This window comes from Dipodomys spectabilis, unplaced genomic scaffold (assembly GCF_019054845.1).
Source record: "Dipodomys spectabilis isolate Male_0828 unplaced genomic scaffold, ASM1905484v1 ptg000728l, whole genome shotgun sequence".
Taxonomy (NCBI): Eukaryota; Metazoa; Chordata; class Mammalia; order Rodentia; family Heteromyidae; genus Dipodomys; species Dipodomys spectabilis.
Window position 1 is genome coordinate 694,498 of NW_024871405.1, and position 27,819 is coordinate 722,316.

The 27,819-nt window shown below is 59.9% G+C and overlaps 1 protein-coding gene across 1 annotated transcript; it reads right to left on the reverse strand.

The window, feature by feature from the left end:
* Positions 1-1,260: 1,260 nt before the first annotated feature.
* On the reverse strand, positions 1,261-16,108 carry Cd81 (CD81 molecule). Its single transcript, XM_042672610.1, has 8 exons — positions 15,986-16,108; positions 6,420-6,534; positions 3,844-3,941; positions 3,113-3,187; positions 2,829-2,933; positions 2,362-2,463; positions 1,928-2,014; positions 1,261-1,847 (listed from the first exon to the last, which is right to left on the reverse strand). The coding sequence occupies exons 1-8, from the start codon at positions 16,049-16,051 to the stop codon at positions 1,785-1,787; spliced, it is 711 nt and encodes a 236-aa protein (XP_042528544.1). The 5' UTR covers positions 16,052-16,108; the 3' UTR covers positions 1,261-1,784.
* Between the last annotated feature and the right edge of the window lie 11,711 nt (positions 16,109-27,819).

The window sequence follows — 27,819 nt, forward strand, 5'->3', positions numbered from 1 at the left end:
CGGGGAAGAGCGGCGTGCGGGGCGGGCGGCGCGCGGGGAAGAGCGGCGTGCGGGGCGGGCGGCGTGCGGGGCGGGCGGGGCGTGCGGGGCGTGCGGGGCGTGCGGGGCGTGCGGGGCGGGCGGGGCGGGGCGGGCGCGCGGGGCCGCTGAGGCGAGAGAAGGCAGCGTGAGCGCGCGGCGGCGCGCGCGGGGGTCCCGCCTCCTCCGCCCGGCGCCCCGGGCCGGGCCCGGCCGCCCCCCGCGGCCCCCGCCCACCCGCGTTCGGCCCTCTGGGAAACCGAGTTCCCGGAGCGCCCCACGCGGAGGCCCCGGCGCCCGAGAAACTACACCTCCCATCAGGCGCCGAGAGGCCTCCCGAGGCATTCTGGGACACGCGACGCGCGCGCCCGCCTCACGCGGCCTAACGTTGTCGCCCCGGGCGCCCGGAATTGACGTAGGACTGGAGGAAGGGGCGGGACCAGGACGGTGCTCTCCCACAAAGCTCCAGGGCGTCAGCGGCGCGGGCTTGTGGGGCTCTAGCGCCGCCTGCCGGAAGTCGCGTGATAGCGTCACCACGGGCAGGAAGCGCGTCATCGCGCAGGCGGGGCGCGAACGTCCCTGGCACTTCCGGTCCCGGCCGGAAGCCGGCACGCTCGCTCCGTTACGGCGTCCCGGCAGGTGGCCCGCAGCTCCCCGAAGCGGAGGCCCGGCCCGGCCCGGCCCGCGGCCACAGAGCCAGGCGCGCGCGGGGAGGGCGGGCCCGGCCGGAGCGGGGCGGAGCCGGCGGCCGGGCCCGCGGGGCGGCCGGGCCCGCGAGCCACCCCCCCCTCCCGCCCTGGCGAGGCCCCGCCGCTCCGTGGCCGAGCGGAAGTGCGGAGTCCGGGGCGCGCAACCTCGGGGTGCACTGCGGCCCCCCTCCGGCCTCCCAGTCCTGGAGTCGCCGCCTCTAGCGGGGCAGGGCCGCCGTCCCTCGGCTCCGGAGGAAGGCGGGGTCTCGCAGCGACCCGCCCCGCGCTCCCTGGCCGCCCCGCCCGTCTCCGAGCAGTGTATCCCAGTAGCTGAAGTGAGAATGAGGCTTTTACACCGGGGCAGGGACTTCGAACCGGACACCGGCACACGACAGTCACCATCTGCTCCCCTGGGATCCAGCTGTCACTGTGGCCCACAGGCCCTCCGGGCCAGCTCTGCTTGGACAAAAGTCCAAGCTGAGCCATGCCCACACCGGGCTCCCTCAAGATCCTGGATGACACTGGTACAGGAAGAGGTCTTACGTGGTCCCAGTAGCATGCCTGATTTTTCCTTCTTTATTAAGTGACTGTTTTCAGATGTAATTACAGTTGCAGGTGAGGCGTTAGAAAGGACAAGTACATTGAAGGCATGTAAGAGTGCTCACAGACCCAGCTCCGAAATGGGGGGGGGGGGGGGGGGGAAGGGACAAGGATTAAAAAGATGGGAGCTGTGCAGCCCACAGGAAGGGCAGATTGGGTGCACACAGCCCCCAGCTCAGCCACAGGAGCCTCTGGGCAAGCAGCCTTGATAGGCCTAGCTCAGCAGGCAGAGCCCCCAGGAGCCCTGAAGCAGAGTCTCCAAGGCCCCGGTTAGCTCTACCCTCACAGCCACCTACATGTGACGTCAGCCCCAAAGTTAACAGGAGAGTTCAGAACAAAACAAAACCTCAAAAGTGAGAAGGCTAAGTGTAGCAGAGTAATACCGGATACGTTATATACACAGGTGGTGATGGCCGAGGCAGCCTCCGGTCACTCTGGTGGCACTGCAAGGGTCCCTGTGACCGGACACGCAGGGTCTCAGTACACAGAGCTATTCCGGATGCCACAGCACAGCACCATGCTCAGGATCATCTCGAAGATCTGTGGGGAGCAGGCAGCAGAGGTCAGCACTCCAGGTCTGAGGAGGAGCAACCCCTGGGGGCAGGGCACCTCAAGCTTACCATGATGACAGCAACAACGATGGCGGCAATGCCGATGAGGTACAGCTTTCCCGAGAAGAGCTCGTCAATCTTGCGGTGGCAGTCGCCCTGGGGGTGGGTGGGTAGGTGGCAGGGGAGGGGGAACCCTTGGGTCAGCTTCAGGGCCCGCAGCAGCTGGGCCCTGCCCAGGGCTTATCTTCTACCCGTTTATAAATAAACCTGAGTCCCAGATATGCAGCCTGGGCCACCACTGGCATCAGTACATCCTAGAGTTGCTGGTGTGACAGACACAAAGAGCGACTGCCCCCAACATCACAGCAGTCAGGAACGAGTCCAAAGTCCACCTGAGATGCCACCCTACTCGCGGTGTGGGCCCTGCTTTGCTCACCCAGCCCCCCTGGGCACAGCAGCCCTGTCACAGCCCAGTGCTGCCCGCCCCACTGGGCCCTAGGCACCTCCATGATGTTGGTGAAGAAGTTGTTGCCCGTGGGACACAGGTTGTTCCTCAGCACCGAAGTGGTCAGTGTGGTCAGTGTACTTGAGCCACAGCAGTTGAGCTGTGGAGATCAAAGGAAGCTGCAAGTGAGCTCTTGGCACATAGCAAGAATAGCCCGAGCTCCAGAGGACAGGATAGAAGTGGAGGACACATACCACAGTGCCTCCCCAAATGGACTGGAGCCCCCTTCCTCCCCCTGCCTGGCAAGGCTGCTGGGACACCTGCTGAGCCCCTAGCCGGGGAGCTGAGTCACCCAGATCACCTGGCCAGGTCCCCTTCTATTCCTGAGGACTGCTCTGCAGAAGCCTTGTCCACAAAGGTGATGCCCCAACCCCCGCCCCTCAGGGACTGCAGCCTGACCACACCCCCAATCCCAGCCTGAGCCCGGGGCCGCACCCCCAACCGCAGCCCCCAGCCCAGCCGCACCGTCTCGTGGAAAGTCTTCACCACAGCCTTGGCATTATTGGCATCATCATCCACCACAGCCTGCTGCAGGGCCTGGTCGTAGAACTGCTTCACATCCTTGGCAATCTGGGGAGAAGTGTGGTGGCGTGCAGCCGGGGACTATCCCCCCCAGAAGGGCACAGAGCCTCCCCTGTGCTTGGCCCAGTGCTGCCTCCCCCACAGGGTCCCCAGCACACCCTGAAAACCCTAGGCTGGGCTGACTCACTGCCCACAACCCATGCAGCTTCCTGGAGCTCCAGGCTTACCTGGTCTTTGTTAACAAAGCCCCAGATACCAGCGGCCACCTCACAGGCAAAGAGGATCACGAGGCAGGTGAAGAACTGGGGACACAGAGGGGAGGGCTGTGGACAGGGCCCCAGGACAGCAAGGGGCCCTCTACTCAGGAAAGGACCATATGACCAACAGAGCCAGGACAGGGCCTGGGGCAGGGGGAGACAGCCTACAGGTGGCAAGTCCTGGGGCTGCAGCTCTCTGGAAGGCACCAGCAGCAGTGAACCCCAACAGTGACCCACCTTCCCTAGCCCTTTCCCCTGCTCCCCAGGAGGATGGGAACCTGAGCATACCTGCTTCCCCACTGGGGACAATGGCAGGCTCCCCACCCCCACCCCCAAGCTGGCCAGCCCTGGATAACACATCTGGGTGCCGCTGTTTCCACCAGAAGCTGGTATGACCTTGAAGTGCCACTCAGTACTTATGGTGTCGGTGGCTATTTGTAAAGAAAGGGAAGAGTCTTCTTTGGAACTCAGCCTCGAGAGCCACACAAGATACCAACCACAGACCAAAGACTTAATTTACAAACCAAATAGGAAAACCAAAGAGAAGGTGCTGAGGTGGCCAGCTGGCCTCTGGTAGGCAGGGCCGCAGCAGAGGTTGGTGAGCTGGACCACGGCCCCTGGGTCTGTGCTGGTTCCTGCTCTGGCCACCCCTTTCCTCCAGGGCCAGCTGGAGACCCCTCCCCAGGCCGGACACAGCTTACCGTCCCCAGCAGGCACTGGGACTCCTGGATGGCGCCATAGCAGCCCAGGAAGCCCACGAACATCATCACAGCCCCCACAGCAATGAGGATGTAGATGCCTGTGGAGGGAGACAGGCGTGAGCAGGAGGGGTATGAGACAGGCTCAGCTCTGTGCCTCAGTGTCCCCCGTACCACAACAGCGCTAGGATTGAGCAGTGCCTAAATGCTCAGAGAGGGCAGCCACCGAGCTCCAGAGACAGCCAGCGTGCGGACACCGAACCCCTGGGCCATGGTGCCGAGGCTGGAAGGGCCACGCCGCCTCTGTGTACTGCACAGTGTGGGGAGTGAGGTGGCAGGCTCGTCCCTGAACCACACAGCAGCCTGCCCCGTGTGCCCCTCCGTAGGAGCCAGGTTCAGCTGTACCCGTTCCTGTGGCTCAGCTGGATATGAAGCTCCATCCTGAGGGTAGGGGGCTCCTATGGAAGAATGGGGCCACTGCAGGGTGGGGGCACCACAAGCCCAGGCAGTCTAGCCCGGCCCTGTCCCTGCATGGAGCACCCCCCCCCCGCCCCCCAAACCTTGGGAAAGGCCACAGGGTCTCAGCAGGCCCAGCCCACCTCCCAGTCTCCAGGGCAACGCGGCAGGGCAGCCCAAGCCTCCCCGCTCAAAGCCAGGCCCATTGTCCTCTGCCTGGCCAGCCTAGGGGAGAGGGAGCCAGGGCTGGAATCCCTGCCAGGTTCTGAAATGGACTAGGCTGGGGCCTGGCCTTCTCTGGCAGGCACTGAGCATGCTGACCCAGGGAACTCTCTCACCAGGGACACCTGCCGGGTGACCCTCCAACCTGACAAGCTCAGCCTCCAGAGGTGGCGGCCTCCTGGGGTCAGGTGATGCTGGGGCCCGAGGGTTCCACTCCTGGACACAAGAGGCCTGCACCCAACCAGGGTCGCCTCAGCCCCTCCAAGGCCCAGATCTCTCCGCAGCTCCCCGGGGTGCTGGGCGAGTTGGCCAACTCAGCCCTCTTCCCAGCACTGGACAAAGAGCCTTTTGTCAGGACCACATCTGCTCCTTGCAGCCCAGCCCGGGAGCAACAGGGAGCTCAATCCAGAAGGACAACTCAGGACGGGCAGGGACTTGGTGCCAGGCCGGGGATGGCAGGCCCTGCCCAGTGGGGCAACACCTGGGGTCATCCCAGTCCCCACGCTGAGAAAAGGCAGCTGGCCTGGCTGGTACCAGAACCAGGCAGCCCCCGCGAGAACATGGCGCCAGAGAGCTTCCCAATGCCACACTCCCTGGGGCCACAGAGCACGCCCCCCAAGGGTGTACAGGGCACAGGAAGGAGCCCGAAGGAGCTGTGGCCCTCCATGAGGCCAGTCAGTCACCCCTGCCCTCACCTAGCCTGTCCCCTGCAGCCAGCCTCACCAAGAGTGGAGAGCCTCCTGCTCCTGTCCCACCACAGGAGACTTAGAAGCTGCTCTTGCCATGGGGCTGTAGCCAAACTCCCTGCCCTGAAAATCCACCCAGTGCCGCCCAGCCTGGACAGGAGGGCGGTGCCTGAGGCTGCCTTCCCCGGACACCGGTCCACGGCACCGCTCAGGTGTTGGCAGTTATGAGAAAGCCCCTGGTTGCTAGATTCCTCTGAATCCTGAATGCTGCTGAGCACAAGGCCAGCCAAGGGGTCTCCAGGACAGATTCTGGATCAGCGGTGCCCTACCTCCCCCCTCCCCCACCTGCTTCTGGGGAGCTGAGGCAGAGCTAACGGGTCTGTTGATGGGGGTGTTGGTATGGAGTACCCTGCCAGTCCTAAAGGTGGGCGCGGCTTCCTCCTACAGTCCTGCCATGGGTCTCCAGCTTTCTGTCCAGGACCACAGGCAGGGCCAGGGCCAGAGGAAGGGCAGTCCAGGGGAACTCCTGAGCCAGACAGGGAGGACGGCACCGGGCATTCCTAGCCCACACGCAGCAGCCAGGCCTGCAGCCCAAGCTGAGGGGAAAGGAAGGCCCCTTCCAGAGCCACAGGGGATGGAGGACCCACAGCAGGCCCAGCGGGGAGCCCTGGGCCAGGGGCCCCTCCTTTAAAGGGCAGACATCTTCCAAACACTTGTAGAGCTTACAGGATGCCAGGTCCCGCCCTCCACCCCGCCTCCACCAGGGGATGAGGGAGGCTCGGTCAGCCACAGCCTCCTAATAAGGCCGAGGTGTGGCGGCCGCGTGGGCGGGGGAGAGGGCCGCCTCAGCCTCGGTCCAGGCATTCGGCCACACCCACCAGGGAGCCTTCCCAGAAATACCCAGGTTAAAATAAGATCTCCAGAGGCTCCAGTCCGGCTGCCATTCTGCCTGGCCTATTGTTCCAGTGGGGTCTCCACCAGCCACCCGCCCGCTCAGCACAGCTCAACCCCAGCCTAGCACTCCAAGCCAGTTTGGATGCTCCATCCACCGGCCTCAGACCCTGCCTCCTCCAGATGCGGGGCCTACCGCCCCCTCCCCACTCCTCCTAGAGACCACTCCCCACTCCTGCCGGGCCTCAGTCCCTGCCTACTGGATGACCAGGTCAGCAGCCCCCAGCTCTGGGCTCCATCCACCCTCACACCCAAGTCACTCACCCACATAGAAGGTACTGGGTGCTGGCCGGTCTCCCAGTTCCAGGTAGAGCAGGCTGGTGGTCTGTGGGTCGTGGCGCAGCCATAAGGCCACGCCCAGAATCACGCCTCCGGCCAGCTAGAGAAAGAGCAGACTGGCGTCACCATTGAGAAGCCCATGCATCTGACTTTGTGGTTCCAAATTAGGTGCAGGACACCTCATTAAGTCTGCACTCCAGATGAACAAGGAAGAGCCTTCCCCAGTCCTAAGTGTGCCAAATACCACATGGACACATACAAAATAATTCATCTCCAGTTCTCAGCTGACTCGGCCTTTGTCTTCTAAGTGTGGCACCAGGGAAGGCCAGCCCTCACCCCCAGGCCTGGTGCCTCACACCAAGTCCAGAGCTTGTTTGGAGACTGGGGGTGGGTGCAGGACTCTCATGGTGTGGAGGTCAAGTCTGCCAGAGAAGTGATCTGACCCACGCCCCAGGGCCTGGTGGCACCCCAATGCTAAAGGACAGACAGAACAGCAGCTGCCATCCTCATGACAGAGGCTCCCAGATAGCGGGGTAGCAGGACTGGGAGGGGGTTCTGCTCAAGAAGGCAGACGCAAGACAGGCTCAAGGTGAAGGGGGCCCTCAGTGGCTCATCATCTGGCAGAGAAGTGACCGCTGTGGGCTGGGAAGGTGGCTCAGTGGTAGAGCGCTGGCCTAGCATACATGAGGCCCTGGGTTCCATTCCTCAGTACCACATACACAGAAAAGGCTGGACATGGTGCTGTGACTCCAGTGATAGAGTGCTAGCCTTAAGCAAAAGCAGTTTTGGGACAGTGCCCAGACCCTGAGTTCAAGCCCCAGGACTGGCAAAAAAAATAAATAAGTGACTATTGTTATCATTAGCCAAGAGGATGGGCCCTGGGGGGGCGGGGGCCCTCTGGGGCACAGAAGGCAGAGGGGATGGGTCCCCTTGATTCTGCCTGCTTTCCCTCCAGGCCCCAGGAGTTAAACATGGCCCACAGTTCCTCTCTGGGGCAGCCCGCAGGGGAGGGGGGGCGGGGCACCACGAGGAGGGGCGGGGAGCAGAACAATTGATCCTTTCTGGGCCCCAGGTCACAGTGGAGGGCCACGTCCTCAAGCAATGACGGAGGGGGAGGGGTGGGCAGGAGGAGCAGAGAGAGTGCTGCTGGCAGTGCCACGGGCACCTGGTCCCACAGACCCGCTGTTCCGCCCCCACACAGGGCAAAGGTCCTGCGAACGAGCGGAGCCCACTGCCTGGCTCCCTCGGTCTTGAGCTCTGCCCTCCCCCATACCACCCCCACGGAGGGCCAGGCTCTCAGGGCTTCTTCCTCCCTCCAGCCTCCGGTGCCAAAGGACACCATGCTTCAGCTGGGTAGGAGGACTACCAGGAGCTACCAGGCTACCAGGAGCAAAGCCCACCCCGTTCTGTGCAGGGGGCAACGGCACGCCCACACAGAGACCCACACAGGGTTGCTGGTCAGGGAAACGTAAGCAGCAGCCATCTGAGGCCAGAGAAAAAACACTTAGGGACAGCACAGCACCCAGGCCCTGAGTTCAAGCCCAGGACTGACGTGGGGGGTGGGGGAAGAGCACTGGGGGTTTATACTTGACTGTCACCAATGGGTTGTCAACAAGGACAACTCAGAGTAGCCCTGGGAACCCCAGGCAGGCTGACCAGGACACAGAAGAGCGATGGGTCTGAGCCAGCCTCCCCTCCCTCCCCTGCCCGGTCTGACCTCACCCCAGTTGTCTGGGGATGGGGCTGCTCTTACGTAAGTGGCAGCCGGGTACTGGGTACCGCGGTGTGGGGAGGGATGAGGCCTACGGCTCCTGGACCCTGGGCAGCCCTCAGTGTACAGGCTGGCCCTGCTTCATGCTGGAGGCCCACAGAAAGGACAGCTCCCTGTACTCATGCGCCTGTCCACCCTCAGAGGGCAGGGAGGGTCTGTGTTTAGCCCTGGGGAGGCTGGAAGGCCCAGCCCTTCAAGCCCAGGCCTATGAACCTGGCCTATCTTGCCTTCTACCAGAACGACAGGGCAGCTGGGAAGAGGGGAGGGGGAGGTGTGTCTCACTGTTCCAGGGACAACCAGAACGATGGAGGGGATGCAGGAAGGCAGACACTGGACCAACCACTATCTCTCCTGCCCCTGAACAGTCCCTCCAGGACAAGGCCAGGCCCCCAGCAAGAACCTCTTGAGCTGGACCCGCAACAGTGAGGACACAGAAGTCCTCACATACTCATCTAAATATCTGAAGAGTGGACTGACACAAGCAGTACTGTAACCTCCTAAGAGGCTGGAAATAAACCTACTCTTCATAATACCCGTAGGTGTACATGCACGCATTCACACATGCACACACATGCACACGTGCTCAACACACATACATAGCCAGATGGGCAAGTTTCTAACGAAGGACAGGTGGTCAAAACATACATGGAAGCCGGGTACCTGTCGCTCACACCTGTCATCCTAGCTACTCAGGGGGCTGAGATCTGAGGATCATGGTTCAAAGCCAGCTAGGGCAGATAACTCCATGAGACTCTTATCTCCAATTAACAACACAACAAGAACAAGTAATTTCCAAAACTCTACACTATTGAAAAGATGAGCAACAGATAGGACAGGCATTCAACCCAGATAGAGGGTGCTGAAGCACCGAAGGAAACTCTGCACCCCTTGCACCCCGTGCAGCTGGGGCCCTCACCTCCCCCGCCCCACCCCCCCAGCTACCCACACCCAGAGCTGGGTACTGGGAACAGCCCCTACATCCTGTGGGGTGGCTGACCAGGCCCAGCCAGGCCTAGCAGCCCACCTGGGGGCCAGAATCCTCCCAGTGAAGAGGAGAGAACCCCAGGGTGGCCTGGAAACCCCTGAAAATCACAAGAGTAAAGAACAAAAGAGCGGGCAACTCAGACACCATTGACGCGGGAGCAGTAGAAATGCAAATGTCCTTGAGACAGCTCAGTGACAAACAGCCCAGTGAGGAGGGCAGCCCCACAGCTGGTCTGGGAGGGAGGCGAGGTATCTCCACAAGCTCCAGGCCCCTCCCACCCGGGACACTTGGAGGGTGGGTGCACTCACTCTCTGGGTGGTGATGGTTTCACAGGGTATAAATGTGTCAAAACTTACTCAGATATGCGCTCTAAGCGTACATTTTTGCTGTGTCCACGCCATGCAAATAAGTCTGTTTAATTGAAATTCCCCACATCAGAGGCGTGCACTGGAGGCAGGAGGAAGCTGTCCGCCTACTCCTAGCCCTTTCCCGGGTGGGACCCCAACATGCAGCCAGCACTGGCCAGGCTGGGGCCTCGGCTTGGGAAGACACCAAAGGAAAGGACTGCAGTAACTGTGAAGAGTTTTATCTGGGGAGAATGCAGTGCTGGCAGGGACCCAGGCACGAAGGTCAAGGGCGACCACAGCCCTAGCTGCTAGTCCTGTAGCTGGAAGACCTCAGGCCCTTCCCACTTCCATGCTACCCAGGATGCCCAGAGACCTCACTCCTGACAGCAGCGTGGCCACTGCGGGCTCATAAAACAGAGCAAACCCCAGATGTCTTCATTCATCCACGCAGGTCATGAGACTGCCCAGAGCTCGCCCGTGGGACACAACCCTCCACCCTCATGTCCTCAGAGACCCCTGCACCCCAAGATTCTCCTGCTGGGGGTGAGGAGGGAGGAGCGTCCAGGTACAAAGTCCTGGCTCCTACCCACGTTCAGACAAAGGAACAGAAAGTTTTCAGAACTCTATGAAAGATGTTGTTTCTTCCTCCTTCTTGAGCATAGGTAACCTCAATTCTAACATGGGGGAGGGAGGGCCACTGAGCACCCCGGGTCCCTGCCCAGACAGCTTGTGTCCCAGAAGCAGCTGAAAGTCAGTGGGCCCAACACAGCTGCCCGCCCTGAATGAGCTGGGAGTGGGGCTCCCCAAAGTCTCTCCACTTCAGCAGACATCCCTCCACCCACCAGGAGGGGCAGGGCTCACCCCAAGCCTGCAGCACATTTCAGTGGTTAGCAAGGACAACTCCCCAGTCAGTGGTCCAGGCCCTTCCTTTCCAGAGGAGGTTGTGTGGGAGAGGAAGACCAAGGGCCTGGGATGGGACTTGCAGTCTGTGCTCACTGGCTGCTGCCCTGGGTGGGTGGGCAGGGAGGTGAGCCCAGCTTGTAAAAGCACCACAAAGGACTGAGGAGCAGAAGCAGGGAGGGAGTTTCCCAGAATGCCTGCATTGGCTAGGGAGGAGGCCAAAGGGCTGAAGGGAACAGTGGGGGTGACAAGGCTGGAGAGTGCAGGGAGGGGCTTGGGGCCTAGCAGGCTGACCGCCCCATGTCCCACCCAACACAAGGACAGCTCCTGGCACTGGGGTGGAGGTTGGGAATGTCAGATCCTCCCCAGGGACACAGAGCCCTTCTCAGGCCCTCCCAGGAGGTGGGCTGCTACCCCAGGACCCCATCCTGGCCTCACTCTAGAGCCCTAGACCGCTCAGGCAGGAAGGAAGTTGGAGGGAAGGGCAGGAATCTTCATCTCGCCAGGAAGCACTGCACTGCTCACAAGGCCCTTTGCCTCAGGAAGCGCCGGCCCCGTGGTTATAAATAGGTGTCACAGTAAGGACCCAGGCCCCACCAGCAGGCCAGGGACATGGGGGCCAGGACATGTGCACAAGCTGCAGAAGACAGCTCCGCTGCCGGGGGCACTGGGAAGTGAGTCAGGGAGCCAGACTGCATATCCACCCTAGTTCCCAGGTGGAGAGGCAAGAAGGCCTGCCGGACCCTAGGCCTGCCCCTGTCCCATGGCCCTAAGGGGTGGACGTGTGAACCCATGTGCAAACCGGCACCCAAAGCTGGCCTGGAGCCTGGCACTGAGGGCGGCCGACAGGAGACAGGGACAGCGGTAATGGGGGAAGCCCGGCAGGCCTGGTGTCACCAACTATAGCACCCATGTGGCAAAGTTGCTCCCACCTGGGACGGGTCACCTGTCCCAGGGGGAGGGGGGAGCCCCAGGGGGATTGATGGGGGGGGGTCTGACAGCAGCCCAGAACCCCTGCTGGGAGCTCCTTGATGGGAGGGCAGAGGAAAACACTTCCCAACAGCCCAGGAGGGGCCACACCTCGGACAGAGAGCCAGGGGCAGCGGTGATAGGTGGCAGCCCCCCCCCCCCACACACACACCAGGAGATCTGGCAGGCCGGAGGCTTACCAGCTCTACCTCTCACACACTGTACCTCCCACACCTAGGGTCCCACTGGGCGGCTCAGGCTCCGAGCTCCCAGCCAGGCGGCAGTGCAGGGCCCTCGTTCTTGTGCCTAGTGGTACCAGGCGCTCACCAGACCTCCCGGTCTCACACTTGGCTAGCAGGGCAGGGGCCCACTGACCACTCCACTCTTTGACCATCTGGGGATGGCCACGTGCTGGCTGAGAACCAAGAACAGACCAGCTCTGGGCAGTCCCTTCAGCAAGCCACCGACTACGAGGATTCCCCGCAAAAAAAAAAAAAAAAAAACCCCTTTTGCCCTCTCCTCCCCCACCCCCTTTTCCTTTTCCTTTTCAGCCATGTTTCTCCACCGTGCATGGTGGGGGCAGTGGTTCGGTAAATAAACTTCTTTTCCTGCCTGAAAAAAATAAAAATAAAAAAAAGCTAGACCCGAAATGAGCTCCAGGAAACGGGAAAGAGAAGTGTTTTTCTCTGTTGTAGTTTTTGTTTTGTTCATTTATCTGTCTTTGGGAAGGTGAGCAGGTACAGAAATGGAGGGACAGGGGTTGGGAAGGTGGCTCAGTGGTAGAGCGTGCTTGCCTTGCATACATGAGGCCCTGGAAAGAAAAAAAGCCGGAAGTGGCGCTAAGGGCAGCTCCAAGGCCCAGAGTTCAGGCCCCACAACCAGACCCAAAAAGAAATAGAGGGACAAAGGCAAACAAATGCAGCACTGGTCCTCACTAGATGCTATGTTGAGGATGAACCATACAACATGTAGGTTGGGACAGAAGGGGACACTGGGAGATTGAGAGGAAAGGGTGACATGGTCTAGACAGTAATTTACTCTTCGCCTGACTTATGTAACTGTAACCCTTCTGTAAATCACTTTCTTAAGAACCAAAAAAGCCGGATGCCCGTGGCTCACACCTGCCATCAGGAGGCTGAGATCTGAGGATCACAGTTCAAAGCTAGCCTGGGCAGGAAAGTCCGTGAGACTCTTGTCTCCAATAAACTACTCGAAAACTGGAAGTGGTGCTGTGACTCAAACAGTAGAGTGCTGAAGAGCGCAGGGGCAGCCCAAGCCCAGAGTTCAAGCCCCATGACCAACCAAAAAAAAAAAAAACCACAAAAAATTAAAAATTAACAGCAAAGCAGCCAGGTGCCAGGTCCACCTGGAGGACCCAAGGGGTCCCAGGCGGCTCAGTCCCTCACCCACTGCCGGCCAGACAGAGTGGCTCAGGCTGGAACCTGGCATATGCCAGCACCTCCTGCAGGGCAGGAAAAGGCTCCTAGACTAAGCCTGGATGAGACGGGTTCTGGAGGAGTCCCCAGAACAAGGCCAGTCCCCCGGAGCTGCCCAGCACACTGCATGCGTGTCTGGTCTGGCCTTCCTGTCAGCAACAGAGTGACAGGCAATGGCACCCTCCAATTCACCCCACGGGCCCTTCTCCCAGACCCGTGGGTGCAGGGGTGACTGCAGCTTCCCCACAGGTGCCTGGACTCTATTATTTCATGACAAGGCCCCTCCCCTCAGTTGGATTCCAGATGCTGGGTGGTTGGCAGGGAGGAGCCTCCTCGGCTAGCTTGGAAGCAGATTAGGGGGAACCTCATTCTGGAGATGAGCTGGGATGGGGGGGCTGGGGCTTTGCAAGCCCTGGAACACATTGGGGGCTCACTGGGAGCTGCTATGGATTCCTGGAGTCCAGGACCTCCTTGCCCCTCATTTCCCAGACACCTGACTGAGGCCAAACCACAGACTTCCTCTTCCTAGGCTGTCCCAACTGTCTTTTACTCAAAGCTGGGCCAAAACTCAGACAGCCTGGGGCACCAGAGGAAGTCCCCTCATCCCTGAAACCAGGCGCAGGAAGTCCCTACCCCCAGCCCCTCTTAGGAAGGCAGGCAGACTGGGAGGTGACAAGACAGTCATGTGCTGTCTAGAGCGGGGAACTGACTGCCAGGGAGGAGGGCTGCCCCTCGGCTCCTGGCGCTGGATCCGCTGCCTTGCCACTAGAAGGCAGCCGCCAGCCACACCAAGCAGGGCCACGGGCCTCTCTGGGATGGGGACTGAGCAGCAACTCTCCCAGGACCCCGGCCGGTCTTGTGGAGGAGCCCAGGGTCGCACTCATTCTGCATGTGAGGAACACGAGGTCCCTGCCCCAGGCTCGTCACCTGGCCCAGGACACAGGCTGGCGTGGCATGGGAGCGCTGCTTTCCTTGCTGCTCCCAGTGGTGTCAAGTATGAGGGTCTTCTGCCAATTCACAGACCCATCCTACTCTGTGGCCTGCTGCTCCTCTTCCTGCTCTGCCTCCTGTCCACCCAGCTGGGGAGCTCAGGACAATCTACTGGCCCAAAGCAGCAGGCAGGCTCTGGGCAGAGCAGGCCCCGGGCACCGTGTTGCCCAAGGCCTCAGGGCACAGCACAGAATGCAGGCAGCTGAAGGGAGTGTTCCTGCTACTGTCCAGGTAAGAACAGGTGCTCCTCCTCCTCCTCCTCCTCCGAGAAGCAGGCTGGTGCCCACACCAATCAAAGCTATTTTTCTCTACAAACTTTCCAAAAGTGCCATCCAGACATTCACAGCACCCTGTTTTTACTCTCAGCCTGTGCCCCTTCCTCAAGTGCTTCCCACAACACAGCCCGGCTGTCCTTGGCGGAGATCCCTCTGGATATTGTGCCCAACATCCGTTTCCTGGAGCTTCCTGTGCCAAGCTCCTCGTACCCCCTCAGGCGCATTAGCTCATCTGCCCATGGCCCCAGGAGGCAGGGACCCTGAGGGCCTCCAAGAACCCGCATAGTAGGGTGGGGCTCCACTGAGGCTCAACTCTACGGCACCACAGTGTTCTCAGCTAGGGACAGGCCCACGGGGAGGGGCGGCACCTCTGCCAGGGCGGTGCTCATCAGTTCCTGGCTCTGCGCCGTATCCTGACCACCCTGCAGAGCTGGAATGAGCAGACTTGCAGGGAGAGATATGTTTTTTACAGCTCGGCACAGGGCGACCTCTGGGAGAGGCCACCAGAGACCTCAGTAAGAAGTGCCCCCAGGGCTTGTGCCCCACCCCAGCTGCCAGGGAAACGGCCTCACCCAGGCCTGACTCCCAGGAGGCCTGGGGGCCCTCTCAGCTAGGGCAGGTGGATGGGCCTCCAGGGCTGACACAGCTCAGAGGGCAAAAGAAGGAGGCAGTCCTACCTGGCCTCAGCTCCCCATGGTTGGGAGAGGGGCACTGGAATGAGCCTGGGCCAGGGCAGGCAAGCGCTGCTGGAAGCAGACTCCCGGTGCTCCTGTGCCCCTCTGGCCCCCTCTGGCAGGGTGGCAGGCCAGGAAGCACAGCCTGGCTTGGGAAGTTCTGTCCAGTCTCCCCACCCCAAATATGTCCCTGCCCCTAGACCGGCCCTGGGATCCTCTGCCTCCAGATGGAAAACAGATGTCCCCAGTCCCACACACTCCAGGGCCCGCGTTGAAAGTTTACCCTCCCGGCCTCAACTTGGGAGTGGAAGGCTGCCAGGATGCAGCCCGGCGGCTCCCCGTGGGAGGAGAGGCAGCCAGGGGAGCCCGGCCATGGGTAACAGCCCTGCCCCCGGGGGGGGGGGGGGGGAGGAGCAACACCACTCTCAATCCCAGGGGAGCTGGGCAGTCTCCGCCCCTCTCCAAATCTTTCACCCACAGGAAATGGAAACCAAAGGCAACGGACAGCACCCTAGGTGGTGGTGGGGGGGGGGGGGAATTACTGCTCCACTCAGATCACCCTCCGAGGAGATCCTCCTCAACACCAAGTTTGCACCCTAGATTACCCGTGAGCGGAAACCCCGCTTCAAAGTCAGCGCTGGGCTCGGCTGGGGGCTCTGTGGGGCCTCCTCCCCGGGCCTCCCGGGCCGCGGAGCCCCGGCAGCCAGCCCCGGGCTGGAAGGTGTGTGGGTGCGGAGGGGAGCTCGGCCCCCCGCGGCCGGGGCGCGCGCGGCCCCCACCGAGGCCGGGCAGACCGGGGGGTGGGATCGACGGGGCGGGCGTCCCCGGGGCTCGGCCCCCCCCAGCAGGGGCGGTGGCCGGATGAGCTCATGGGGCGGGGCTCCGGGGCGCCCCGCCCCGCCCGGCCCCCTCCCCGCGGGCGGCGCAGGGTGGTCCGGGCGGCCCAGGCTCGGCGCCGCGGGGGGATCGCGAGCCCCGCCCCATCGCCGCCGCGGGGCGCGGGCTGCGAGGCCGCGGCCGGCTGTCGTCACCCGCGAGTAGCGGGGCCGGGCCGCGGGGCAGGGCCGCGCCGCGCCGAGGCCCGGAGCCCGGCCCTCCCCTCGACCCCGCCGCCGGGAAGGGGGGCGGCGGCCCCGGGCCCGCGCCCACAGGTGGCCCCGCAAGTTGTCGTCCGCGCGGCCCCCGCCCCGCGCCCGCCGCTCACCCAGAAGACGAAATTGAAGACGAAGAGCAGGTACTTGATGCACTTGGTACAGCCCTCCACCCCCATGGCGGCGCGGGCTGCGGCGGAGCGGGGCCGGGCGGCGGCGCGGCGAGCGGGCTGCGGCTACGCAAGCGCGCGAGGCCTGGCGCTCGGGCGAGGGTCGCTCCGCGGCTGCTGCGCGCTCGCTCTGCGGCCGGGCGCGCGCCCCGCGCCGCGCCACTTATAGGCCGCCGAGGCCCCGCCCCGGAAGGCCCCGCCCGCGGCCGCGGCCGGCCCCGCCCCCGCCCCGCCTCCCGCCGGGGGCCGCCCGGGCCGGGGTCCCCGGGATGCGCCGCCCGGGGCGAGGGGGCGGGGGCGAGGATCCACGGCCCCGCGCTCGCGGCTGCGGGGTGCGCGGGGCCCGCGCGCTGCCCACCCCGAGCCTCCGTGGGGCTCCGAGCGCCCCCGGGCCCGTCCCGCGGCCGCGGCTCGGAACCGCTGGAGCCCTCCTGGAAGCCGAGCCTCTCCCGCCCTTCCCACGCGCGCCGCCGCGGTCCTGGCCGCCGGCCCGGGCCCCAGTGCGGAGGGGTCCCCGCGCGTCTTCGGGGAGGTCACCCGGACCAGCGCCGGGGAGGCTTCTCCGGGCCCGAGCACCTGCCCGCCGCGCAGCCCGGCACACCGCGTCCGCCCGGCGTCCTGGGGCGCGGCCTCCCCCAACCCCCCGCCCCCCCCAACCCCCCGCCCCCCCCCGTCATCCTCCCGCGGGCGTGGGGTCCGCCGCGTCCGCCCCGCGTCCTGGGGCGCAGCCTCCCCCAACCCCCCGCCCCCCCCAACCCCCCGCCACCCCCCCCCCCCGTCATCCTCCCGCGGGCGTGGGGTCCGCCGCGTCCGCCCGGGGTCCTGGGGCGCAGCCTCCCCCAACCCCCCGCCCCCCCACCCCGTCATCCTCCCGCGGGCGTGGGGTCCGCCGCGTCCGCCCCGCGTCCTGGGGCGCAGACCCCCCTTTCCCCCCATCCTCCCGCGGGCGTGGGGTCCGCCGGCCTCCCTGAGCGCAGGCACCGGCCGGATGCGGGGCGCACACTCCCCGGCCTGTCATTCACTGGAGGTGACAGGGAAAGTTCTGGGTGTCTCACCCCCACACACTGGGGGCCGAGGGGGGGGGCTCGTCATCAGCGGGGGGCAGCGCCGAGGGGCTCCAGACCCCCCTGCCTCTCCCCATCCCCAGCTCACCGCAGACATGGCGTTCTGGATCCCTAGCCCGTGGGCAGCTGGGGAGGGTACTTGCTCTGACACCTGGAAAAGGCCCAGCGAGGAAGTGAACTTTTCAGGAATGTCCGTGTAGTCTACAGGTAAATGGCCCTGGATGGCCAGTGTATTGGACAAAGCAGCTCTTTTTGGAACCTATTCTCTGGTGGATATGTGGTTTGTTTTGCTTTGCTCTTTTTTGGGGGGGATGGGGTGATGAGGTACCTGTCCTGGGACTTGAACTCTGGGCCTGGGCACTGTCCCTAAGCTTTATTGCTCAAATCTAGCATTCTCACACTTGAGCCATAGCTCCACTTCAGCTTTTTGGACAGCTAACTAGAGATGAGAATCTCATGGACTTTCCTGCCCAGGGTGGTTTCAAACTGTGATCCTCAGTTCTCAGCCTCCTAAGTAGCTAGGATTGGAAGAGAGACCCACCAAAGCCTGACCCATGTGGTTTTCTTGATAGTTAACTTGTTTTGGCTTTGTGCACACGTATATATGTGTATGTGTGTGTATGCACAATTTAATCCATGTGGAAACCACCTCAGAATGAAAGTAAATTCAGTCTTCACATGAGGAATCTGTTAGGACTCTTCTTGCTTTTATTTAAAGGAGCAAGTGAGGAAATGTTTCGCTGATATCCTGGACACCTGTTCTCATCAGCTCCCTGCTGCCTGGTGGTGGGGACACTTCCTGCCCAAAGTGTGCAATGAATGCAGACTGTGTCCTTGGTCTAGGAGTTCCACAGCAGGTCGGGCTGGGCCAGCTTGTTCTGTCCTCCTCCTAGGTCATGTGGAAGACATTTAGTGACACCTGCTGTGTGCCAGGAGCCCTTCCCCCTCCCCTTGAGGGCCTTGAGCTCCGAAGGCTACCAGGGGTATCTTCCCACACTGGTCAGTCAATGCTGAGGAAGGAGAGAATTGCCTGGTCGCTTGACCAGGTGGGGAGAGGCCTACTCCTGGAGTGTGGGGTCTTGAACGGATGGATCCAGGTATGGGTTCACCAGGAGCAGCCTTTGGAGCTAGCAGGATCCAGAGAAAGCCCTCAGGCCAGCAGCAGATGGAGACAGGATGAGGGCTAGACCCTGGGGCAGGTGGCAGGTGGCAAGCTCTGGAGGTGGGTAGCAAGCATTTGGCCCCAAGTCTAGAGAGGAGGTCTTCTGCGTGGTGACTGACGTGGGTACGAGCAGGGGCTTCTCTGGCCGGCTTCATTGCTGAGTGAGCTGGAAGAGACAAGGAGGTGTGGTGGCCTGAATGGGAGGCTTTTCTGTCCAGTCGGCTGTCTTGAAAGACGGGGAAGCACAGGTCTGCACAGCTCCCTGTGTCTCAGTCCCCCCCTCTGGGTGACAGAGGGCTGGGTCCTCAGTTTCCCCATCTGCTCTAGAGCTGCGGCAGTGTTGCTCGCCAGTGACACAGGGTAATATGCTCACACACTTGGAGCAGGGCCTAGATGTGGGAGACTCGAGGCCCCCATCTCCAGCGAACCCCATTTGAGCCAGAGAAGCCTCTGCCTGCTATAGATCCAGCAGCTGGGGAGGTGCTGCCCCACCAAGGGCTCTGGCCAAGGGGAGGGCAGCACCGCACCAGAGGCCCAAGGGCAGGTCAGGGGATAGGACAGTTGCATATTAAAAAAGAGGAGCCGGCCGCTGCCGGTGGCTCGCGCCTGTACTCCTAGCTAATCAGGAGGCTGAGATCTGAGGATGGAGGTTCAAAGCCAGCCTGGACAGGACAGTCCGTGAGACCCTCATCTCCAATAAACCACCAGAAAACTAAAAGTGGCGCCGTGGCTCAAGTGGTAGAGTGCTCACCTTGAGCTGAAGAGCTGAGGGACAGCGCCCACGCCCAGAGTTCAAGCCCCACGACCGACAAAAAAAAAACAAAAACAAAAAAAAAAAAAGAGAAGCCAGAGCAGAGTGTGGTGGCTCAAGCCTGTGATCCTGGCTATTTTGGAGGCAGAGGCTGGAGGCCAGCCAGACATAGATGTCTCATATAGTGGCTCCATCTCATATAGTGGCTGAGTGTACAGCGCACCAGCGAGTGCTGCCACCGCCTGTGACACAAAGAAGCACACGTGGGAGAACTACAGCCCAGCTAGGCCGGAGTAGAAAGAATGGAGAATAACCAGTGCCAAAAGGGGCTGGAGGCATGGCTCCAGTGGGAGAGTGCCTGCCTTGCGAGGTGGAAGCCCCAAATTCAGTCCTCAGCACCGACAAGAGAGAGAAGGAGATTCATGTGTGTTGGCTCACGCTTGTGATCAAAGCTACTCTGTGGAGACAGATGAGGAAGATGGAGCTTGAGGCCAGTCCAAGCAAAAAGTTCACAAGATCCCATGTCAACCAATGGAAAGCCGGGTGTGGTGGTGCCTGCCTGCCATCTCAGCTATATAGGAAGAATAAATGGGAGGATTTCTGTCCAGGGTGGAACTGGGAAAAAACGTGACACCCTATTGGAGAGGTTAGCATCCAAGAAATCAGAGTAATTTGGAACAAAGTCATGTGAGCATCTCAGAGAGAGCCGAGGACCAGAAGGGAATCTGCACCTTCCCACCCACCACCCACCCCCACCCGTGACCCTCTATGTATTCAGAGGTTAGAGATCAAGTTTTCCCCAGCCATGAGTGACAGGAGGGTGCACAGTCTCTACATGTCTCCTGGGGAAACCTCTGCTGGAGATTGTGGTCAGGGTGTTCAGACAGGAAGACTGAAAGACACCCATACTGGACAGGAAGAATCCGGGCAATGCTGCCGTCTCCCATTCACTGTGGAAAACTTTCCAAGATGGAGGAATTGGAGCTGGGTTGCTTGAGGGGAGGGTACTTCATAAAGGGAGAACCACTGAGCTCAGTGGCTCTCATCTGTACTCCTAGTAACTCAAGAGGCTGAACTATGAGGATCTCTATTTGAAGCTAGCCTGGACAGGAACGTCTGTGAGACTTTTTGTTGTTGGTGGTGGTGGGGCTTGAACTCTGGGCCTGGGCAGCTATCCCTGAACTCTTCAGCTCTAAGTGAGCGCTCTACCCCTCAAGCCACAGCGCCATTTCCAGTTTTCCTCACAAACTCACAGACTTTCCTGCCCGGAAAGTCTGGCTTTGAACCTCCATCCTCAGATCTCAGCCTCCAGAGTAGCTAGGATTATAGGAGTGACCCACCCACCCGAGCCCAGCAAGTCTCAGAAACTCTTATCTCCAATGGAACTGCAAAATGCTAAAAGGGCAGCTGTGGCTCAAATAGTACAATACCAACCAGGCCCTGAGGTCAGGCCCCTGAACCATTACGTACTTGCACAAATTAGACCTAAAGGTCAGAGCTAAAACTTAACCTTCTTAGAGAACAATAGGAATGATCTTGATATACTTGTATTAAACTGTAGTCTCCTATCTACACCATTATAGCAAAACAAAAGAAAAAGAACCAGAACTACTGGACTTGGCCAGAATTGAGAACTGTTGTGTGTCAAAGGACAACCCACAAAATGGGAGGAAATGTTTGCGAATTATATTTCTGACTCTGGGAGGAGGATCCAGAACGTGCCAAGAACTGCTACACTTAACTGACAAAGGAAAAGATAGCCCAACTTTGAAACTGGGCAAGGGAATTGAGCATGATTATCGGGCTTGTAATCTCATCAATTTGCTAAACCAAGATAAGATTGAGGTTCCAGGTCAGCCCAGACAAAAAGACAATCTCAACTATTTAGCCCTGGGCAAAAAAGTGTGGCCTTATCTTTAAAAAAAAAAAAGAACTAAAGCCAAAAGTGACTGAGCCCAAGCTTCAGGTCTCAAGCTTCAGGTCTCAGAGTCCAAATCCCAGTACTGAAAAAAAAAAAGGAAGGACAAAGAATTTTGATGGATATAGCTCTAAAGAAGATATGCAAATGGCCAATCCGCTCACAGAAAAGATATTCCACAACTCTGGTCACTGGGGAAATCAAATCCTAGCCCTCCAGTGAGTCTAAGCTAGGATGGAGGGCCACTGTCTGGACAGACAGCCGCCTGGAGAGGCGGGATCATTCAATCTTCTGGGATTATAATGGGCTCCGGTGCCATCCTATAGGAAAAGACGGTTATTCCTCACCAAGCTAAAGACAGTGACTGTGGAAGCCCAGATTTCACTCCTAGGAGAGTGGAGTCTGTTGAACAGGATGGAGAGAATTTGTCCCTAGGCTTTTGAATAAAAACATACCCAAACCAAGAGAGAGTCAGAGCATGGGAATAGTTAACCATAAAGTGAAAGCAGAATTTCCACATGAGTCACACCACACGAATCCAGCCAAAGCAAGCCCAGTGCCATTCCATGAGCTCCTCTGTACCCTGTAAGGAGGAGGCTGGAGGGCCAGAGTTTGACAACCCCAAGTGACCAGAGCAGATAGGTGTGGAAGTTGGCCAGAATTCCATGGGGGCTTCTGTGAGTAAACGGTGGAAGCACAGGGCCCAGCCACAGTTGCTGAGGGGCTGTGTGTTTGTGATCACCCCCAAATCATAAACCTCTGAAACCTAGGCGGAAAACACCCCAACAACTTGAATTTGACTCCGGAGTTGATTATAACTGAGGAATTTAATCTGTATATTTACGTACTTATATGCCCACACCTGTGTGTGTGCGTGTGTGTCTGTGTGTGTGTATGCGAGAGCAATGGAGGCGCACATCCATCCCCAAATGCACACATATACATCAATGGTAACATTTGTTACCACAGCAAAAAAGTGGGAAGACTGAGATGTCCATCAACTGAAGAGAAACATAATATGTACATTCATGCAGCGGTTATAGTATTCAGTATTCAGCGGTTAGAAAGGAAGGAAACTGACACCAGTGCGGCTTCAGTGAGCCTTGAAACTGTCTAGCTTTGAAACTGTCATGACGAATGAAAAAGACCACAGGTGTCCCGTTTCCACATGTGAGAGTGCTCAAAGTGGACTAGTTCATAGTCAGAGGTCAGTCGATAAGGAGTTACGGAGGCTTTGAGGGGTGGGGAATGGAGGTGTAGAGAGTGGATACTAATGGTTATCAGGGTGTGGGGAGGAATCTGTCTGGGGTGACAATGCTGTAATATTAGCTGCACAGCTCTACTAAAAGCACTGGACAACATGTGTTAGGTGGGTAAATTCCATGGCATAGGAATCGTATCTCAGTATAAATCTTGCCAGAGGCTGGGAAATGTGGCTTAGCGGTAGAGTGTTTGCCTAGAATGCATGAAGCCCTGGGTTCAACTCCTCAGTACCAGTATACACAGAAAAAGCTGGAAGTAGTGTGGTGGCTCAAGTGGTAGGGTGCTAGCCTTGAGCAAAAGAAGCTCAGGGACAGTGCCGGGCCCTGAGTTCAAGTCCCAGGACAGGTGGCTCACACCTGTAATCCTAGCTACTCAGGAAGCTGAGATTGGAGGATTGTGGTTCAGACCCAGCCAGGGCAGGAAAGTCCTTGAGACTCAGCTCCAATTAACGTGGAAACAATTTGGAAGTGGAACGGTGTGCCAAGTGAGTAGAGCACCATCCTTGAGCAAAAAAGCTTAGGAACAGCACCTAGGCCCCCGAGTTCAAGCCCCAGGACTTGCATTTAAAAAAACAAAAGGTAAATAAAAAAAAGAAATTCCCCCAAACACCAGGGCACCTAGGATGCTGGGGGTGGGATGTCGGTGTCTTGGAGAGCTCCGATTGGCTGGCTCCGATTGGCTCTGGTGGAGCTTCTGGGCTGGAGGGGCAGGCAGAAAGCAGGCAGGCAGGTCAGGAAATTAGGAGGTGGCACCTGCTGGGCCGTGGGGTCTGTGCATGCCCTGAGGCCTACGTTCAGGGCACAAGAGGTCCTTTCCAAGCCCAGGGCTTCAGGCAGGCAAGCAGGGGAAGGAGGGGCAGGGCTGGGTGGGGTGGAGGCTTTGTGCCGGGGACCCGGCAGCAGCCATTGGGCGTCCTGTCTTGGTTAGAGGCTGAGAATGGGCTGGGTGGGGAGGAAGGGAGGTCCATGTGGCTGCCACCCGGGACCAGGCCAGAGCACCCTGTGGCCAGACCTGGGGACAGGCAGGCCTGGGGGCAGGGGTGGGCCGCCCCGCTTCCAGGACTCAACCTGTGGTGATGTCTCCGTGGCCCCCATACCCTGAGGGCCAAGGGGGAAGCTTGAAGCCATGGTATGGGCTCTGCTCAGGGGGTTGAGGGGTCAGGGCTGGCACTGCACTGCATCCCCAGGTACTGGACTGTGGGTGAACTCAGTTTGTGGGGGCAGGAAGAGTCTGCAGGTTCTTGGGACTGCATCAGCCCCCCACCCCCAGCCCAGGTGGTGGGGCACGCGGGGTGGGGGGGTTGGAGGGGCTCAGCAGCTGTGGAACAGAGCCTGGCTGCCCCAAGGTCTGACCATGATCTTGATGAGAGCAGAGGGCAGAACTTGCCCCTAGGGTGCAGCCCCGCAGACATCTGGGGAGGGAGAGTTGACTTGTTTCTGCCTCAAGACCCCTGGCAGGCCAACGAATCCGGAAATCCTGGCCTGCTGGAGGGGGTGACCCAGGAGGGAGGGTCAGGTATGTCCGGTCGGGGTGGGGCCGCAGCTTGTGGGGTGAGCTGCCCGGCAGACTGTCTTTCTGAGCCAGGACCTGGTGATGTCCTCACTGTGTCCACCCAGCAGCCCTGGGTCAGTGCTGGGGACAGTGGCCGGTTTAGACCTGGTTCCCTGAGGAAAGTGGGGAGCTGTCCTGGACCAGGCCCCGGGCCTCCTCCTGGACCATCACGCTTGGCCAGGGCCTCTGCCTGGGCTCCGGGGAAGCTTTCCAGTGTAGAGGCTTGACCTCAAGACCTTGTGCCCTGCCTGCCCTTCACTGCTCAAGGCGAGTACTCTACCACTCTAAGCCACAGCACCACTTCCGGTTTTCTGGTGGTTCATTGGAGAACAGAATCTCAGGGACTTTCCAGCCTGGGCTGGTTTAAACCTTGATCCTCAGATCTCAGCCTCCTAAGGAGCTGGGATGACAGGTGAGCGCCACCTGTGCCCAGCTTGTAACAATTCTTGACCACATTGTCTGACCACACCATGTGCCCAGGGCCACCCAGAGGCAGCTGGACCGGACAGCTGGCTGAGATGTGGATTTGTGATTAGTCTCAGGGAAAGAAAGGTGGGTGGTGGCGCGCTGCCCGCCCCCCAGGCGGAACTCCCCACAGCTGGAGACATCACTCAGCCCACCAGGGAGGAGGCTGGCCCACCGGACAGAGCAGGGACTAGGGGGAGGCGGGGTGGTCTTTAGAGAACCGGAAGCTAGCCAGGAAGCTTGCTTAAGACAAGGAATGATGGGGGAAGGGGCTGGCAGACAGAGCAGGAGAAGGTTCCCGAAAGTTGTTTCTTCCTGCTGCGAGATGGATAGCCTCCTGGGAGTTCCTAGGAACCAGTCAGAACCTGGTCAGGCTTGGGAGCAGCACCACCACGGGGAGGGGTGTCCCCACGGGGGTGGGTGTCCTCACAGGGTTAGTGTGCCCCAGAGGAGGGGTGTGTGCCCCAGGGGAGAAGGGGGGGCGCTGACCATCCCCTGTACCCAGCAGTGGGCAGGGAGGGGGGGCCTGCCTCAGCTCTTAGGACTGAGGAAAATGAATAGCCGTCAATATTGCTGGCTATTATGTTACAGCCCAGCCCAGCTCTGGATTCCAGATCAATACTAAATAATTAAAAGAGAAGCACTTACAAATGAGACGGGAAGGACTGGGACGGATGGAGGATGATGGGCAGGCAGGTCAGGGGCAGCTCAGAAGACCTGCCATGGAGCTGGGCGGAGAAGTTGAGGCTGAGGAAGGCCACGCTGGGGGAGAGGAGGCAGAGGGAGCGAGCAGGACTGGAGAAAGGGGCTCTGCCACTGCCCGGAGCAGGGCACAGGGAGAGGGACAGCTGGGAAGGGGCCTGGTGAAGGCCCGGAGCCTGCGGAGGAGGGGTTCGCCCAGGCCAGGGCTTGCTTCTGTCTGCCACCCACTCCCCAGAGCCTGGCAGAGTCTTCAGGGCTGAGGCCCACTGTCCCCTAAGTCAGCCACGACAGGACCAGTCCTGTGGGCTCAGCCTCCTGGGGACACCAGCACTTCTGAGACCCCAGGGCCTTGCCTGAGGGGGGGATTCAGGGCGCATTCTGCCTCAGTCTCTAACTCAAGGCTTCCTTCTGGCACCTTCTCTGTGAAAGCATATGGAAGGACCAGGGATAGAGGAAGCTGCAGACCTGCTGGTCCCAACGTCTTTCTGGTAAGACCAGAGTCTCCAGCTTCCTGCTGCCCCTCGCTTCCTGCAGCTCTTTTGGGGGGTTGGGGCAGTACTGAGCCTGGAACTCAGGGTGCTGTCCTTTAGCTTTTTCACTCAGGTCTGAAAAGACTTGGACCCATCTCCCCCAAATCCAGTTTCCCGGCTTCCTTGATAAAAACCACTGGAGTTATTCACTGAGCACGCAGGGACACCTGGGGACCGGGAGGGAAGGAGGGAACCCCAGGCACTGCAGGAGGGTGTGAACCTCCAAGGGCAGAGGAGAGGGGAGCAGGGCCACCCCGAGGCTCCGGCCCTGAGCGTGGGGAGAGCGGGGGCTGCAGGACAGGCGCAGGCAGAGCCTGGAGTTGGGACTAGCTTTCTTGCAGAAGAGTCAGGACCAAGCTGGGCACCGTGGCTCACGCCTGTCATCCCAGCTACTCAGGAGGCTGAGATCTAAGGATTGTGGTATGAAGCCAGCCTTGATCAAAAAAGCTAAAGTGAAAGCACAAGGTCCTGAATTCAAGCCCAGGTACTGGCACACACACAAAATAATAAAAAGGAAGGAGAGAGAGAAGACATAAGCCACTGTTCCTTTTACCAATGGCCATGTCACACGTATGACTGGCGGTCAGACCCCGCACCCCTCCGCCGTGGCCCAGGCCGGGCTCCTTGGGCAGGAGCTGCTGGTTGAATTCGAGCTGCAGTCCTCACGCCGCTGGAGCCATGGATCATGACCCATGTGCCCCAGTGCGTTGCAGATCTAATCAACTGAGGGAGGCAGAGTGACAGCTGCCTGATAAAAAGGGGAAGGTGGACACAGCTGTGCGGAGAGGGCGTGTGGGAAGACCCGGCTGGCGGGTCAGCAGGCCCAGCACCCTGTGGAGTGTGCCCCTGCCCCCCCCCCTCCCGGGGATAGGGCTGCAGGAGAGGGAGGAGCAGGGGACACCTGCGGAGCGCAGCTGCCCCCTCAAGATGGCTTCCGCTCTCCTGGGTTATTTCTGGGGCTGAGGCAGCCCCTTAGAGATGCCAGGAATTGGAGTGAAGGACACGCCTCGGGCTTGAACTCAGGGCCTGGGCACTGTCCTGAGCTTCTTCAGCTCAAGGCTAGCACTCTACCACCTGAGCCACAGCGCCACTTCCAGCTTTTTCTGTGTAGGTAGTGCTGAGGAATTGAACCCAGGGCTTCATGCATGCCAGGCAAGCACTCTGCCACGGAGCCACCTTCCCAGCCAGGGCAGACCTTTTACTCCCTCCGTGGCTGATTCTTGGGTGGCCCGGAAGGAGGGAGAGCTGGAGCGAGGCTCTTTTGGAATGAGGGTGTTCATTTCCTGGGCTTCCCCAGTATGGAGCCCAGGCCCCTTGCTGTCCAGAGCCCTGGTCCGGCCAGAGGGCCAGGGCTGTACAGAGAGTACCCTGCTGCCAAGGTAAAGAAAGAAACAGGAGATTTACCAAGGGACTAGAACATGTGATTGTGGAGAAGTTCCAAGAAAGGCCGTGTGTGAGCTGGAAAATCAGGAGAGCTCCTAGCCAGATGCAGACCCAGTTCAAAGGCCTCCGGACCAGGGGAGCGGATGGAGTCACCGTCCAAGGCTAAAGGCCTGAGGGGGCGGTGGAGGCCACCAGTGTACACTCCAGGGGCCAAAGGCCAGACAGCCTGGAGGACTCATGTCCCTCGACAGAAGTCCGTGTGTGTGTAAGAGACAGAGACAGAGACAGACAGAGAGACAGAGAGAGGGACAGAGAGCCAGAGAGGCAAGACACCTTTCCTCTGCCCCTCTTTTCTATCAACACCCCCACAGACCCACATCCACTCAGGAGTAAGAGGAGTAAGAGTAAGCTATCTGGGCATTCTTAGCCTAATCAGGTAGACACCAAAATCTAACCATCACAGGACAGCAGGATGGTGACAATGCCTGTGCCCTGTGCACACCAGACTTTCCAGATCAGAAAGGGTAGTGGCATTTGCTCCTCCCCTAGCACAAAGGCAGTGCTGTCAGTTCACGCCTACATGGTGAAAGAAACAATACCTCTTACTTCTGGGTAAAGGAAGGAAGCAGATACATCTTCCACAATATACCCATAGGCACAAACTTTCTTCTTCCTTTTTTTTGTGTGTGCTGATCCTGGGGCTTGAACTCAGGGCCTGGGCTGTGTCCCCGAGCTTCTTTTGCTCAAGGCTGGTCCTCTACCACTTGAGCCACAGTTCCATTTATGGATTTTGGGGTAGTTTATTAGAAATAACTTTTCCACCCTGGCTGGCTTCAAACTGCAATCTTCAGATCTCAGACTCCTGAGTAGCTAGGGTGAGAGCCACCAGTGCCCAGTGGCTGCTTCCTCCTCCTCCTCCTCCTCCTTTCTCCTCCTTCCTTCTTTTCCTGCACCTTTTTTTTTTGTGTGTGTGCCAACCCTAGGGATT